The sequence below is a fragment of the Galeopterus variegatus genome, unplaced genomic scaffold, assembly GCF_000696425.1.
Source record: "Galeopterus variegatus unplaced genomic scaffold, G_variegatus-3.0.2 Scaffold2724, whole genome shotgun sequence".
Classification (NCBI taxonomy): domain Eukaryota; kingdom Metazoa; phylum Chordata; class Mammalia; order Dermoptera; family Cynocephalidae; genus Galeopterus; species Galeopterus variegatus.
In genome coordinates, this window is record NW_007728835.1 from 93,987 (window position 1) to 109,013 (window position 15,027).

Here is a 15,027-nt window from a genome sequence, read left to right on the forward strand (position 1 = left end):
CCTTAGTCTAATATTTTCAAACTTCACCTGTCACCTATTGGATTAAATAATTCTTTTAAATTATCTTATATCTCTTGTGGAGAAATATACTTACAAAAACTTAAAGTCATTTTCCTCTAGTCAAACCGAATCTCTCTTGTGTTCCAGTTTCAGTCTTCTCAATGAATTTAAATATCTGGCATTCATTTGGGGCAATTTACCCAAAACGGGGGACAGGCATCACTGTCGGTATTTGAGAGCATTTTAGGAGGCATGTGGATACTGCCTTAAATAATGAGTCAGAAGTGAGAAAATTATTCCCTTTTCCACTCCCTTTCTATTCTGATTGCATCAAAGAGAAAGTGTCATTTTGGTCCTAGTCTCTAGGTTTTTCTGACTGGTAAGGGGAGCGCAACCCTCGGCATGGTGTTGTCCGCACCACGCTCAGCCTGCGAGTGCAGCGGCCATCCCTATATAGGATCCGAACCTGCAGCCTCGGCACTACCAGCGCCGCACTCTCCCAAGTGAGTCACAGGGCCGGCCCTCCAGTCCTTCTTTAACACTTGCTGTTCTCCTTTTTTTAACAAAGGGACAGGGAACCTCAGATTCTGAGCCTTGGCCAGAAGGGAAGGGAACTCTAACTAGGATTTGATAACAATACTTTGTTTTCATTGTATTTATTTTTATGGTCACTTTCTATTTATGGCAAGTGATTCTGGTTTTTCATTTTATGATAGTGATAAAAATCTTCCTTTCTAAATTTAAGACTATTTAAGAATCTCTGTCAATAAAAACATTGATAGAGCAGATGGTAGGTAGACAAAGGTCAAAATCATGAAGACAGTGCAAGAATGACAGACATTTTGGAAGTCCAGCTTTGATGGAAAGAATAGTGGACACTAGAGTCAGGAGACGAGTCAGAGGCCTAGCTCTGTTTTGTGAGTCATGGCACTTTGGGCAAATCACTTCAGCTCCCTGCATAAGATGAGAAGTGATAGAGGAAGTACCCACCTTACTGGATCAAAGGTGATGCTAGAGTGGAGAAGTTTGGTAAACTGTGGTAGGGGATGGTGAGAGGGTGGGCTATATAGGCATAAGGTGTTATTGCCATTACCCTATGCCCATGAGATTAACAATCCTTAATTTTTCTAGACTAAAGGGACATTTAAAGTCACATCTGGATTTTTGAATCCTGCTGGGCCAGGCTGACTCCTCATGGGGTCACTGGGAAAAGTCTAGTGGTCTGGGTGGTGACAGGGGGGAATAGTGGAAGACCTGGTCACTATTTGGTCTTCCCTCTCCTGGATAAAACTTAGAGCAGCCTGGGGCCTCAGTCTCCACCCTCATCCAGACCCCTCCTCTATACAGAGTCAAGATGCACACAAGGGGCCGGCCCGTGGCTCACTCAGGAGAGTGCGGTGCTGATAACACCAAAGCCACGGGTTCGGATCCTATATAGGGATGGCTGGTTGGCTCACTGGCTGAGTGTGGCGCTGACAACACCAAGTCGAGGGCTGAGATCCCCTTACTGGTCATCTTTAAAAAAAAAAAAAGATGCACACAAGGGGCCGGCCCGTGGCTCACTCAGGAGAGTGCGGTGCTGATAACACCAAAGCCACGGGTTCGGATCCTATATAGGGATGGCTGGTTGGCTCACTGGCTGAGTGTGGCGCTGACAACACCAAGTCAAGGGCTGAGATCCCCTTACTGGTCATCTTTAAAAAAAAAAAAAGATGCACACAAGGGGCCGGCCCGTGGCTCACTCAGGAGAGTGCGGAGCTGATAACACCAAAGCCACGGGTTCGGATCCTATATAGGGATGGCCGGTTAGCTCACTGGCTGAGTGTGGCGCTGATAGCACCAAGCCAAGGGCTGAGATCCCCTTACTGGTCATCTTTAAAAAAAAAAAAAGATGCACACAAGGATCTTGGGGGTGGCCCATGGTGATGTATTGTTGCTAGAAACAGGTATTTTGCTAAACTGGGTAGGAAAAGTTGTGCAACAGATATTCTTTTCTTGGATCTTGACTCTGGGGTTCCTGTTCTGTTTAGTGCAGTAGTTTTTCCTGGAGGATTTAGATTTTAGTAGGTGGCATCCCATTGACCTGGGGAGGGAAGAGAAAACAGAAATCTTTAGCAGTCAGTCATTTGCTGATCTAGGGGAGGAGAGAGAATAAAGTGATTTGTCTCATTCTTGACTTGTGTGAAGTTAATTTATAGGAAAAGGCAGAAAAATTATTTAAAAAATCAAATTAATGGTGCAAAAAAATCCTCCCATCAGAGTTGAGAGGGAGACTGCAGTGAACAGGAAAGATTTACTGAGAATTTGATCCGGATTAGAGAAGACTTCTGATAACATCAGAGTGTACTAGGTGTCATGCTATTTACCAAGCATTTTACATTCATTGTCCATGTAATCATCACAACAATCCTACAAGATAGATACCCTCTTCCCATTTCACTCACAAGAAACATGCTTTGAGAAGCTCATTTTCTCAAGGTCAGACAACAAGTTTAACTAATAAAAACCTAATTAGAACCCAGGTCTGAGTCTAGAAATGAGCTCTTAACCACTATAATACACTGTCTACTAGAATGTCAGACTTGGAAGGAGCCTGAGAAATTTAGTTCAATCCAAACTCTTCATGGAATAGATATTTATTTATTTATTTATTTTTTATTTATTTATTTATTTATTTATTTATTTAGATGACCAGTAAGGGGATCTTAACCCTCGATTTGGTGTTGTCAGCACCACGCTCAGCCAGTGAGCGAACCGGCCATCCCTATATGGGATCTGAACCCGTGGCCTTGGTGTTATCAGCACCGCACTCTACCGAGTGAGCCACAGGCCAGCCATGAATAGATTTTTTTTAAAAAAAAAAGGAAAGAAAGAAAGAAAAAAACTGAGGCCCAGTGGAATTTCATTTTAGTTTTATGAATAGATTTTTTTTAAAAAAAAAAAGGAAAGAAAGAAAGAAAAAAACTGAGGCCCAGTGGAATTTCATTTTAGTTTTCTCAGTTTAGCCATAGTAAAGGGTTTGTGTAGAAAACCGGTAGAAGACTGGGGAAAGAAAGGAGTGAGCATACTTGAGGATCTATATTTGGATTCAGATTATCATTTAACCTTCACAACACCTATGAAGTAGCTATTGTTCCTGTTTTATGGATAAGGAAACCAAGGCCTTGAAATGTCAAAGCAATTTCCCCAAGGTCACAGAGCTAGTAAGGACCAAAGCTTACTAGCTCTTGATTCCAAGTCTGATATCAAAACTGAAGTGTTTTCTACAACATCCTTGTAACTTTCTGAGCCAGGAAAGCAAGGTCAATTGTAAGGGGACAGGGCTAAGAGCAATGATGTGCCCCAAAGAGTTGTGAATGGGGAACGATGAAAGGGAAGCAGCGTGTTAGGAAAGCAAATGATGTGGAGAAGAGATTGGATGGGGACAGTCTGGCAGCAGGGAGCGCTGCTGGGGAGCCCTGGAAGCAGTGCAGGCTTTAGGGGAAAACCCGAGAGCCAGGTGGTGGCAATGGTAATTACGAAGGAGCAAGCACTCGACAGGTACTGTCAAGGAAGAGTCCAAGAGTGTACAGGGTTCGATGAAGGGAAGGAAAGGGAGGATGGAGACATGGTGCTGCAGGCTTGAGTCTGGACATCTGGGAGAATGGAATGCCCGAGCTGGCCCTGGGGATGGCAGAAAGAAGAGAATCACCTGAGGAGGGGAGCACGAGAGGCTGATTTCAGCTCTGCTGATTTCAAGGCACTGGCAGGATGAAGGCAAGTCAACTGTCTATCAGGAAGTTGGAGAAGGATGAAGTTAGAACTCAGGAGAAGGGTGAAGGCTGAAAATAAATATGTGAGAGCCATCAGTACCCCAGGGATCCAGGGGGCTAGGGATAGAAAGTGCATAGGTAGAAATTGCATCTTTTTTTCACCTACACACATCCTCAAAGTCACCTGTTTTCTCTAAAAGTAGGGTAAACTTCTAGATCTTAACAGAGAGAGAGTTCACCTCACCCTGTCCCTTCCAGGCTTGCTTGCAAGCCACACGTGTCAGTGTGGGCCTAGCAAGAAACCTAGGTCCCATTTCTTCTCCCCTCTCTAGCAAGTCCAAGTTTAGAAGCCCACAAAGAACAGCACAAATTTGGAATAAATGTCTGGAGGTGATCAGACTGTGGGACAGAAGTGAGCCTGGGAGTACATTTTGGTCTTACCATCACGTCTCCCCACCCATCCCTTTCCTCTCAGCTCCTGCTCCCCCAGCCCACAGGCCCTTATCCACTCCCCCTTACCTAAAATTCCCAGATACACTCTTTGGTAATGTCTTCACTGTCTGCCAATAGGGTGCCACTTCTGTCAGCTCGCATGTAGAAGCCATTGGGTGCCAGTACTGTGAGCAAGTTGCTCCCCTGAAGCTCTATACAGAAGTTAAGGGCAAACTTTCCCCAAGGGCGAAAGGTGCCAAAGGATGTGATTGACCAGAAGGATCCACCTTGTGCTGGGGAGGGAAGAGCTCAGGTCACCAGGGGCATTGGGAGGGGAGTGGTCTAGCAATTCAGCCTTCCTGGAGGCACACCACTCTCCCCTGGCTGCCTTATCCTGCCTGTGTTGGCAGGTCCTTCTATGGAAACGCAGGAGGGCCAGTGGGGATTATACTGGTTTCTGTACTATCAATCCACTCTGGGGTCTTAAAGTGTGAAAACAAACAGAAACCCTGTTTTGCCTTTTATGATGAGCAGGCCCCGAATGGCAGGCCCTGGAGTCTGAGCTGGGGCTAGACTGTGAACCTGGGGCCGGGAAGAGGAGCCACTCACCCTGGAAGTGGTAGATGCCCTGGTGGCAGGGCAATAGGTGAATGCAGTCAGGTTGATCCATATTGCACTGTATGAGGTCATGTTTTGATGAGGAGCCCACATACCCATACCTACCTCGCAAGGCGAGGAAGGGACGGTTGGCTAATCGAATCCCAAATTCCTCATTTGGGCCTGAAAGAAATAGGAAGGAGGTATCTGGATGGATGCCTCTAGATGTTTTCCCAAATGAAAGCAGGAGAGAGAACACTAATTGGAGAAGGGTGTTATCAGTATTTCAACATTTAACGAATACATACTACGTGCCAGGTCTTAAGCTAGGTGTTTGTGAAATGTTGGTGAGAACACCTAGCACAGTGTAGAGCCCAAGAAATTGTAAAATTCATCCTTCCCTTGAGAAGTATTAATCTATTTAATCCTCAGGACAGTCCTGTGAGGCAGTAGGGAAGGTATCATCTTCATTTTTATAGACAATGAAACTAAGGCTCAAAGAGGTGGTTTACTCAAGTGACGAAAAAAAATTCAGTGACTGAGGGAATATAGAGACCCAAATCTTCTGACCCTAACTCCAGTGCTCTTTTTTTCCCTTAAAATCATATTCCAGCTCCCTCTAAAAGCATCCCTCACTTGGAATAACCTGGCAGGGGGTGCTCAGCTCACCCGGAATGGTGGCATTGGCCATCAGCAGGCCATTGGCTGCAATGCCCAGGAAGCGCCCATTGGAGGATTGCAGCATGATCCTGCCACAATTCCAGTGCACACGGAAGAAAGTGTCAGACTCCAGTGGGTGCCCATTAGCCATCACTGTCCGGTGGCGCCTCTGGAGACAATATCGGGAACAGAGATGAGGAGTAAGGACTGACAATCTCAGCTTTCTACTCACATTTTTACTCCTAGACCCTCTTCCTACATCCCACCCACCAGCCTTTTTTATTCTCCCAGAGTATGCTTTATGCTCTCAGATCCTTTTCAGAAGACATGCTGTGGCCTCTGCTCTCCCACTTCCTCCAGTCTGTGCTGTATCCCAAAGGACAGCATAAGAAAGGGACCAGGATATCATATTGTGAGAAATAAACCACAGCCCTGACTTCAAAGTCATTTTGAAATGGACACAAAACTGAAAGATAAACTATAAAATGTCTAGAAACAAACATAGAGAAATTCTTTGCAACATTGGGGTAGGTAATGATTTCTTGGGGGAAAAAAGCAGTAATCATTCAAAATATCAACAAAATAAAAATTAAAAACTTGTAAAAGTCACCATTAAACAAATGAAAAGGCAAGTCACAGATTGTGACAAAACATTTACAATACAGTATATATATTTGGCAAAGAAATTTAGAACATATAAAGATCTCTTACAACTCAATAATAAGACAAGCAACCCAATAACAAATGGGCAAAAGCTTTGAACAGACACCTCACAGAGAAGATATACAAATGGCCAAAAAGCACATGAAAAAATGCTAAAAATGACTAATTATAAGGTAATGCAAATTAAAGCCATAATAAGATACCATTACTCACCTATTAGAGTGGCTAAAGTTAAAAAGACAGACAATATCAAGTGTTGGTAAGAATATGGAGCAATTAGAGCCTTCATACATTACTGCCAAGAATGCAAAATGGTACAGTCACCTTACAAAACTGTTTAACATTTTCTTATAAACACACACCTATCTTGTAACATAGTTCTACTCCTAGGTATTTTCCCAAGATAAATGAAAATATAGGCTCACAAAAAGACCTGTACACATGCTCATAGCATCTTTATACATAATAAACCAAACTGGAAACAATCTGTAGTGGATTGAATTGTGTCCCCCCCAAGTTTAAGCTGGAGACTGGATTCCCACTGTGACTGTTAGGAGGGTGGAAAATCCTATTATGATAATTGAAAGGTGGGGCCTTGAAGAGGTGATTAAGTTGATGGTTTAAAGGTGGCCCTGGGCGTGGTTCTGAGAGCTTTAAAAGGAGAGGGCATGAGAGACTATCTCCATCTCTGCCCTGCCATTTTCTGCCATGTGAAACCCCTGCATTGCTGTAAAGACACCACCCAAGAAGACCCTCACCAAATGTGTTCCCTGGACTGTGGACTTCCCAGCCTCTGAAACTATAAGCAATAAATTTCACTTTTTTTTTTTTTTTTACAAATTACCCTGTTCTAGGTATTTTGTTATAAGCAACAGAAATGGACTAATACACAACCCAAGTGTTCATCAACAAATGAATAGATAAACAAATTATGTTTATGATTATGAGTAGTAGTATAGAATACTACCCAGCAATAAAAAGGAATGAGCTACTGGTATAACTTCACAAATAAATCTCTTTTTTTGTCCTTTTTGAGACTGGCCGCACCGCGCTCAGCCAGTGAGCACACCGGCCATCACTATACAGGATCCGAACCTGCGGCGGGAGCACCGCTGCGCTCCCAGCGCCGCACTCTCCCAAGTGCGCCATGGGCTTGGCCCACAAATAAATCTTAAAAAAAAATTTTGTCAAGAGAAAGAAGTATACATACTGTACATACTGTATGATTCCATTTATACGAAGTTCTAGAGTTGCCAAATCTAATCCATAGTGACCAAACACAGATCATTGGTAGCAGGGGTGGGCAAGGGTGGAGAGACACTGAAATACTGACTGGAAAGGGGCAAGAAGGAATTTTTGTGGTGATGGAAATATTCTCTAATTTGTGGTGTGATTGTGGCATAGCTGCTGGGGTGTATACCTCTGTCAAAACTTAATTTTACACCTAAAATGGGTGCATCTTATTCATATAGTAAACATGCATAGCGCACAAAATATACACAATTTACATAATTTATACATGATATATGTGTATCATATAATTTACATAATTAAGTTATGTCTCAATAAAATTTTTTTATTTTTAGGAGAGGTTCCATTGTGTGAAAATGAATGTTAATTGACAAGGGACTCCACAGCTCACCTCCACCATCTGGTCATCTGCCTGAGGAAAGAGAAAGTGTGCCTAGAGAGGGAGAGCTCAGAGCTTAAGGTTTCTCTTGCTCAGAAAGCCAAGGTCTCACCTGTACTAGGTAGTAGCCACTGGCCGAACAGAGCTGCAAAGTGGGGCTCTCACTGTCACATTCAAACTGGAATAAGGACATCGGGGTTATGTGCTCAGAGGCAGCACACACTTCAGCATCTGCAGAGGAAGTGCATGTCAGCAGAAGCCCAAATCTGGCCTCACCCTTGGCCTCAGCCCCTCTTCCACGCTTCATCACTGGCCTTCCCTCTACTTTCCCCTCTCAATCTTCATCACATTATATTGGACCATAGTAGTCTGGAGATGACCCGGGTGACTTCCCCTAAAAGCCCATATCCCTGATTTTCTGACCTTTCCTATGCCACAGAGATCCCCTTGGGACCCCAGGATCATGCTTATGAGTAGGTTCAAAAATCCTTGCTGATCTCGAACATACTTTCCTCTTTTCAGCAGCCAGCCCTTCCTCCCTCCATGGCTGTGTTGGACCCAGCACTTGCCATAGATGACCGAGATGAACTTCCGAGTCTTTGACCTGAGGCTGACCCAGGTGGGACAGTGCTGCAGGATGAACCACTCCTCACCCCTCACAGGATTGGAGCCCAGTCCCAGGAGCAGATGCGTGCCCTGTGGATATAACATGCCTCCTTCCCCATCGCACAGTGCCACAAACCCTCCAGGCCGCACTTGCATGTGAAAAGCTGTCTGTGATGAGGGTTGGGAGACCAGCCGGTCTACATGGGACAAGAAGTGGTGTGTAGAGGTCTCCAGGTGGTAGCATCCATCTTGGAAATGCAACAGGAAGCCACATTCCTCCAGGCAGGGGACTGCTGCGTCCACCCAGATGCGACCCACGGTGGGGTCGGCCCGAGCATAGCAGTGATGGATGGGGCTATAGAGGATCACATGTACATGCAGGGCTGGCTGGGGGGTCCACATGTGGTAAGCTGAGAGGACCCGGGAGCTGCAGAACACAGCCTCGCCGTTGGACTCCAGATAACGACCAGATATTAAGCACTGGAGGGTCCACTTGCCATTCCGGTGAAAACGGAGTAGGAAGCATCCATGGTGGCTGGTCCTTGGCCGGCTGTAGCACACAGTGCCATCCCCCTCACACAGAAGGTAGAAGCCCTGCAAGCTCTTTAGTCGCACCACGGCCTGTGTATCATGCTCATTGCTCACTAGGAGCTCCCAAGTCTGAAGGTATCGGGAGGGAGGAGAGCGAAATCAGTACTGCCAAGTGACTAGGCCAAGGAGCCCTATAACCATCCCTGCTGGTATCACCCCAGCACCTTCATCAAGACCAACCACCTTCCCCTCCTCACCAGATCTGCTGTCTCCTTGCTGTCAGCTCTTCCTCTGTCCCAACCAACAGTAACCAAAAGATCTCTGGGCCCCTCCACCACTGGAGCCATAGGGCTTCTCAAGATCCAAAGAAGTTCTAGACGCCCACCTCCTACAGCTAACAATAGGTAAGTTTCCTTCTCTCTTCCTTGATCCCATCCTTCAATACCTAATTTTCTAAGAAGTGCTTTGGTTTAAGTCTTACCTCTTTCTTCCTCACTGTGTCCTCTGGATAACACACTCAGCCAATACCTGCAGTCCCAAAGGCCACCTCCCCAACATGGCAGGAGAATAGCAAGAGCTCCTATAGGAAGGCCCAGGCTCCAGGAATGGAGACGGGAGCACACACAGTTGAGGTGCAATTGACTGGTTCAGTTGTGGTCAGCCTTGTTATAAGTGACAGGACTTTGCTCCTGCCTCACTCTGGCACCCATCCCAGAGGAACCTCCACTCCTCTCTAAATTGAAAACCAACTCTGCTAGGGCTTCTATAGTACCCCATTCTCAAACAACAACCGGAACAGAAACATAGGCCTTGCAATAGCCCTACTGGCCCAATTTCCCCTGGATGCCCACAATTGTGCCTTCAGCCTGGGCTCTCTACCTCTCCTCTCTGTATTGACACAACCACCCCCGTGCTGGGATGGTGGGTAGGGAGCAGCTGGAGTAGGACAAGGCAGCAAGGCCAGGGCTGAGCTTCACCTTGTGGGATAGGTTTAGAGAGGGGAGGGAGAGCAATGGAGACCGATGAGCAAAAGCCTGGAGAAGAAGGGCCTTGGCCTGGCAATGGCAGAACTAGGAAAGTGATCAGGTTGAGAGTGCACTGCTCCCCTCCCTGCAACGTGCGCACACACACACGGACACACAGAAGAGAGCTTAACCACTTGGAAAACTGGTTCCAGTACACATCTCTTTTGTTACCTGTCTCCTGCCCAAGCTCTTCGCAGTAGTGGTGACCATTTTCTTACATGGCTCAAAGGTGAGGTAGGTTCCTGCCCAGCAAATGAGTCCAATCCTTAGGTCCTCGACCTTGGGATGTCTGTGCATCCACTCCACCTCATCCATAGGGCCGGTGACACAGGTGATGACTCTGTCCAGCCCAGCCTTCCCCCCAGTGGTGAGGTTCCACAGGCCATAGGGCTGGGAATAAGGCCTGTAGTACCCACCAGAAGATGTCCCCAGAGGGAACTTCCCAGGCAAAAGCTGGCCTAGGGCCCTACGCCTCTGTGACCCGGGAGCATTGTGACTGTGAGGGCTGCCTCCTATCCCCACACAGTAGGGAAAGAGCACTGGCCCAGCAACTTCAATTTATGGCAGCCACAGAGAAAGTGGGTCCAGGGCCTCTAGCATCTGCCTTCCTATGCCACTCTGGGCACGAAGGTAGGTTAAAACTGGAAATTAGAAATTCAACCTGCAACTTTAGGGAAATACCTTCCTTTCTTTACTTCTGTTTCTCATTTTGATAACAGTATAGAAATCAACTTTTTTCCTCCCTAGGAATGGTTTCGCCTGGAGTTTTTGAGACTCAGTATTTTTTTTTAAGCTCGAGATATCAGAGAAAAATCTATCAGCTTTTATGGCCCTTGGGAAGACGAGCCCAAATTTCTCAGAAGTTACTTTGCAGAAAGTGTGAGAAAACCCTAGATAGATAACCAGCGAGGATCAACTTACTCATGTTAATCAGGCAGGGCTGGCTCAGGACCAGGGTAAGGAGAAAGGCCTCGGTGGAGAGAGTACCAAGCACCCTCCTCACCAATCCCTGGCTGTGCTGCTGGCGGGTAGGATAGCTGGCTGGGCAGACAGCCAGAGCTGCCTGTAAGAACAGCCTTATCCCTCCAAAGAGTCTCTGTTATCTAATAGTCTCTAGGTCTCACTTCCTGCAAAGCTCATGGACAAAACCCAGCCCAGACCTGGAAAAACTGACAACATAAAAGAAAAAGGGAGAAAGGCAAAAAGAAATGGTGGTGGTGATGATGGGTTTTGTTTAAGCTTTGCTTGGATTCACAGGGAAGTGGATAGAGTCAACCACATTTGGAGAAGAGCCCACGCCCCTGGTTCCTTACATGCACCTTTCTATTCCCAGGTAGAAGAGTCCCAGTAGTGCACAGCGAGGAACTGTAATTCCCAGGCTCCAACAATGCTTTGCAAATTAAGGCTAATAGACTACCAGTGCCAGAATCATCTGAGTAATTTTAAAGATGTATATTGTTGGGCCGCAGACCAGTCCTGGTGAATCACCTTTATGAAGCATGCCTCAGGACCCATGTTTTTAATGCATATTCCTACCCCCTCAAATTTTCATGTACAAAGCAATCATTAAAACTACTGCTCTAAATAGCTAGAAGGATGGGAAATGGAGTTACATGGTTTATGGAACCATGAAGGTAGATCCTGTTACTTTCAGCAAAGGCTCCTTGGAACTGGGGAAGGAATGAGGTTTTCTCCACTGGAAACCCTACAGTATTACTAGCCCAAGAATAAGGAGAGAGAAGTTGAGCTAGGTGAGGGTATGTTGTGTGATGCTGGTAGAGAGAGAGAGAGAGACAGAGAGAGAGAGAGAGAGAGATAGAGAGAGAGTGTGTGTGTGTGTAGGGCTGTTGGCCCTGCAGCCTTAGCTGCTTTAAGTGCCTCTCATATTGTCTTGCTGCACCTAATAACCCAGCGTCCTGCTTCTAGACTACAGACAACACTGTGTACAAATCACAGCAAATTTATTACCCAATATCCAGTGCCACATCATAGCACCACCCGAAGCCCTCATCTTCCCCCCAACCTGGCCCCAAGGGTACACCCAAAACAGAAAAAACAAAAGTAAACCCAGATCCCTGCTCCTCCTCTAGAAGAGGGCCTTGGCCAGGAAGCCTCTACTACAGGTCCCAGCAGGCAGGAGAGTGGACCCCTCTGCACCCAGAGGGTGAGGCGCCAGGCTCCAACAACAGAGAACATGCAGGCAGGAGCAGGAACAGAGGCCTGTGTCTGTGGGGGAGGAGAAGTGGGAGGGAAGGGCACTGCCTGAGGAGTCCGGGAGTCTGGTCATCCCGTGGATGAATGCGGGAGCTTCTGGGCAGCAGGGGCCTGCCCCTGGCTGGTTAGCGCTTTGACAGCTCATGGGACAGCCAATCCAGCCCATCATACAGGCCTGTGCCTTGGGTGGCACAGGTGGCCTGGACGTACCACTGTGGGGAGAAGGAAAGAAAAGAGGTCAGCAGTGGGGAAGAAGAAGGAATGCCTTTTCATCCTTGCCCCAGCCTGTGGTTTCCCTGGGAGGGGCAGGATCCACTGCGAGGTGGGCAGGACCCTCACCGTGCGGCTGCGCAAGTGCTGTAGCCCCAGCTTGTCAGTCAGTTCGCTCACGGGCATGGCGTTGGGCATGTCCTGCTTGTTGGCAAATACCAGCAGCACCGCATCCCGCAGCTCATCCTCCTGCAGCTGAGATGGGAGAAGAGATAGTGGAACCTGTGGTCCCAGTAGGGTCCCCAGGCTCCCTCTTCCCTGCTGTGTTGGGGAGCCCCCTTTTCTACCTCTAGCTTCTTTGTGGGAAAAATATAGTATAGTGTAGTCTATTGCTGAACACAAGACATAGAATTATACATGGGCTTGAGGCCACCTAAGCCTTAAGAGGCCTTTTTCTAATTTGAGTTCTTTTTTTTTTTTTTTTTAAAGATGACCGGTAAGGGGATCTTAACCCTTGACTTGGTGTTGTCAGCACCATGCTCACCCAGTGAGCGAACCGGCCATCCCTATGTGGGATCCGAACCCGGGGCCTTGGTGTTATCAGCACCGCACTCTCCCGAGTGAGCCACGGGCCGGCCCCTAATTTGAGTTCTTGCTATAGGAAAAATGACAATATTTTCAAATGGAAAAAACAAGAACGTAAGATGATGTTTTTCTCTACCACATATAATCCCCCTCTTGCCACCAACTTCTCAGACTCAGATGCAAAGGCACAAGAAATCACAGAACAACTCAGTCCTATCCAACACAGGGTGAGACACACAACATGTCTCTGTGTACAACGAGAACCATATTTTTGGCCTTTAAAGCCTGTGGAGGGTTCCCTGACTTCCACAGCACCACAGACAGAGGTCCCCAAGCTGAGGGCTCAGCTCCCAGGGCTCTGGGTACTCACCATCTTCTGGAGTTCATCAGCAGACTCCTGGACTCGCTCCCGGTCATTGCTGTCCACGACGAAGATGAGGCCCTGGGTAAGAAGGAAGGAAGGAACGAGAAAGCTATCATTCCTGCCTGAGACATACCCAAGTTTGGCCCTTTCTCTTTTCTTCCCATCTTTAGTTGTATCAACCGTTCTCATCTAGTAAACTTCTACTAGGGTTCTGCAGAAGTCCTGACACAAACTAGAGACACCACTGCAAAGGGTACAGACTCTCCTCTTGAGGAAGAAGTGTATCTAAAAGATGTGCAAGGGAACAGGGAAAGATATGAGAGTTAAATCAGACAGTGTGGCCCCAGAACCCTGCTTCTCAGGAGAAGTCTAAGGTGGCCAAGTCTCAGAAGACTAGGACCAGTTCTGAAAGATGAATAAAGGCTAGTCAACCAAAGGGGGTAGAAGGAGGGAAGTTTCTTCTTGGTCTGGGGGCCCAGCCTAGGCCAAGTCTCAGTCCTCCTACACCTAATACCTCTTCCCCTAGGGTTGGGGAGTCCCACACACACCCCACCTGAGTGTTCTGGAAGTAATGCCGCCACAGAGGCCGAATCTTGTCCTGGCCTCCCACATCCCAGACTGTAAAACAGATGTTCTTATATTCCACTGTTTCCACGTTGAAACCTGCAGATCATTGGAAAAAGTATGACAAAAAGTCCTTAAAGGAAGGAACTACTTAAACTAATTTGCATCGGGTTAGAATCTCCTTACCAGCCAGCTACCCCCCCCCCCCAAAAAAAAAAATCCAAAAAACCACTTGGATCTCAGCAGAAACACAAAATCAGAAGGCAATAATCAAGGCCCAGGGGAATAAAACCGCGGAGGATGGGCAGTCAACAGACGGGGTGGGGCTAGATCACACACATCCACCCAACCTCCCGGCACCAACCGGCATGTAGAGATACCGTGACCCACTTCTCAACTAGTATCTGGTGTCAGGGTCGGCTCCAGATAAGGGCCTCGGGCAGAACTGGGAGCAGACCCTGAGAAGGCCCGCCGCGCGCTCCCGTTCCTCCCTGCCTCGTCCCCAAGCTCACCTATGGTGGGGATGGTGGTGACAATCTCCCCCAACTTCAGTTTGTACAGGATTGTGGTCTTGCCAGCCGCATCCAAGCCGACTGTTAACAGAGAGTGGCACAGGGATGGAGAGGGGAGCGAGGGAGCCCCCTAGAGACCAGGGAAAGGGAGAGGCTAGGACAGCTGATGGTGACGGGGGCGGAGAGCAGGAGCGCCTCCAGGTGCGCGCTGATATCTACCTGCCGGGCCTTGAGGACAGTCTGGGTGGCAAGCGCCAACTCCTGCCCCTAAAGTCGGGGGGGTGGGGGTGAGGGATGGGGAGGACTGGGAAGGTAAGGGGCACGGGAGGAAGGCCGTGCTCCTTTCAAAAGTCGTCTCCAAGGGCGGAATCCTCCCTTCTTACCAGCCGGGCCGGGGCGGAGGGAGGTTCATCCCACCCAGGCCCGCAGCTCCGGGTCTCAGGCCTCGGGAGCGGCGCTGCAGACCGGGAGCCGCCCGAGAGCAGAGGCCTCGGAGGGTTAGGAGGTGGGACGCTCGGGGTCAGAGACCCAGGTGAGCCGGGCTAGAGGGACGCGGGGGCGGGAGGGCTGCGCCGGGGCCGGCGCCCGGTCCGGGCCGCGCGCTTGATTTGCCTCACCCATAAGGATCCGCATCTGCTTCTTTCCGAAGATCCGCGAAAAGAGCGCGGACACTGTGAGGCCC

At 47.9% G+C, this 15,027-nt stretch overlaps 2 protein-coding genes across 2 annotated transcripts; both read right to left on the reverse strand.

Moving 5' to 3' along the window:
- Positions 1-1,906: 1,906 nt before the first annotated feature.
- Positions 1,907-9,113, reverse strand: FSCN3 (fascin actin-bundling protein 3, testicular). The gene is made up of 6 exons (XM_008582785.1): positions 8,304-9,113; positions 7,847-7,965; positions 5,451-5,610; positions 4,794-4,964; positions 4,272-4,477; positions 1,907-2,083 (listed from the first exon to the last, which is right to left on the reverse strand). The coding sequence occupies exons 1-5, from the start codon at positions 8,740-8,742 to the stop codon at positions 4,272-4,274; spliced, it is 1,095 nt and encodes a 364-aa protein (XP_008581007.1). The 5' UTR covers positions 8,743-9,113; the 3' UTR covers positions 1,907-2,083.
- Positions 9,114-11,840: 2,727 nt separating this feature from the next.
- On the reverse strand, positions 11,841-15,021 carry ARF5 (ADP-ribosylation factor 5). The gene is made up of 6 exons (XM_008582786.1): positions 14,963-15,021; positions 14,346-14,426; positions 13,823-13,932; positions 13,276-13,347; positions 12,450-12,575; positions 11,841-12,322 (listed from the first exon to the last, which is right to left on the reverse strand). The coding sequence occupies exons 1-6, from the start codon at positions 14,976-14,978 to the stop codon at positions 12,236-12,238; spliced, it is 492 nt and encodes a 163-aa protein (XP_008581008.1). The 5' UTR covers positions 14,979-15,021; the 3' UTR covers positions 11,841-12,235.
- Between the last annotated feature and the right edge of the window lie 6 nt (positions 15,022-15,027).

What these genes read in the sequence shown, in the direction of transcription:
- FSCN3 (XM_008582785.1), bottom strand. Translation starts at nt 8,742, where the DNA reads ATGTGGACCCCCCAGCCAGCCCTGCATGTACATGTGATCCTCTATAGC. An exon ending in GTTCATCTCGGTCATCTATG is followed by an intron (nt 7,966 to 8,303) that starts GCAAGTGCTGGG and finishes CTTCCTCTGCAG; the next exon opens with ATGCTGAAGTGTGTGCTGCC. An exon ending in GGGCATCTACCACTTCCAGG is followed by an intron (nt 4,478 to 4,793) that starts GTGAGTGGCTCC and finishes TTCCCTCCCCAG; the next exon opens with CACAAGGTGGATCCTTCTGG.
- ARF5 (XM_008582786.1), bottom strand. An exon ending in CACCACCATCCCCACCATAG is followed by an intron (nt 13,933 to 14,345) that starts GTGAGCTTGGGG and finishes AATGATCTGCAG; the next exon opens with GTTTCAACGTGGAAACAGTG. An exon ending in ATTACTTCCAGAACACTCAG is followed by an intron (nt 13,348 to 13,822) that starts GTGGGGTGTGTG and finishes CTTCTTACCCAG; the next exon opens with GGCCTCATCTTCGTCGTGGA.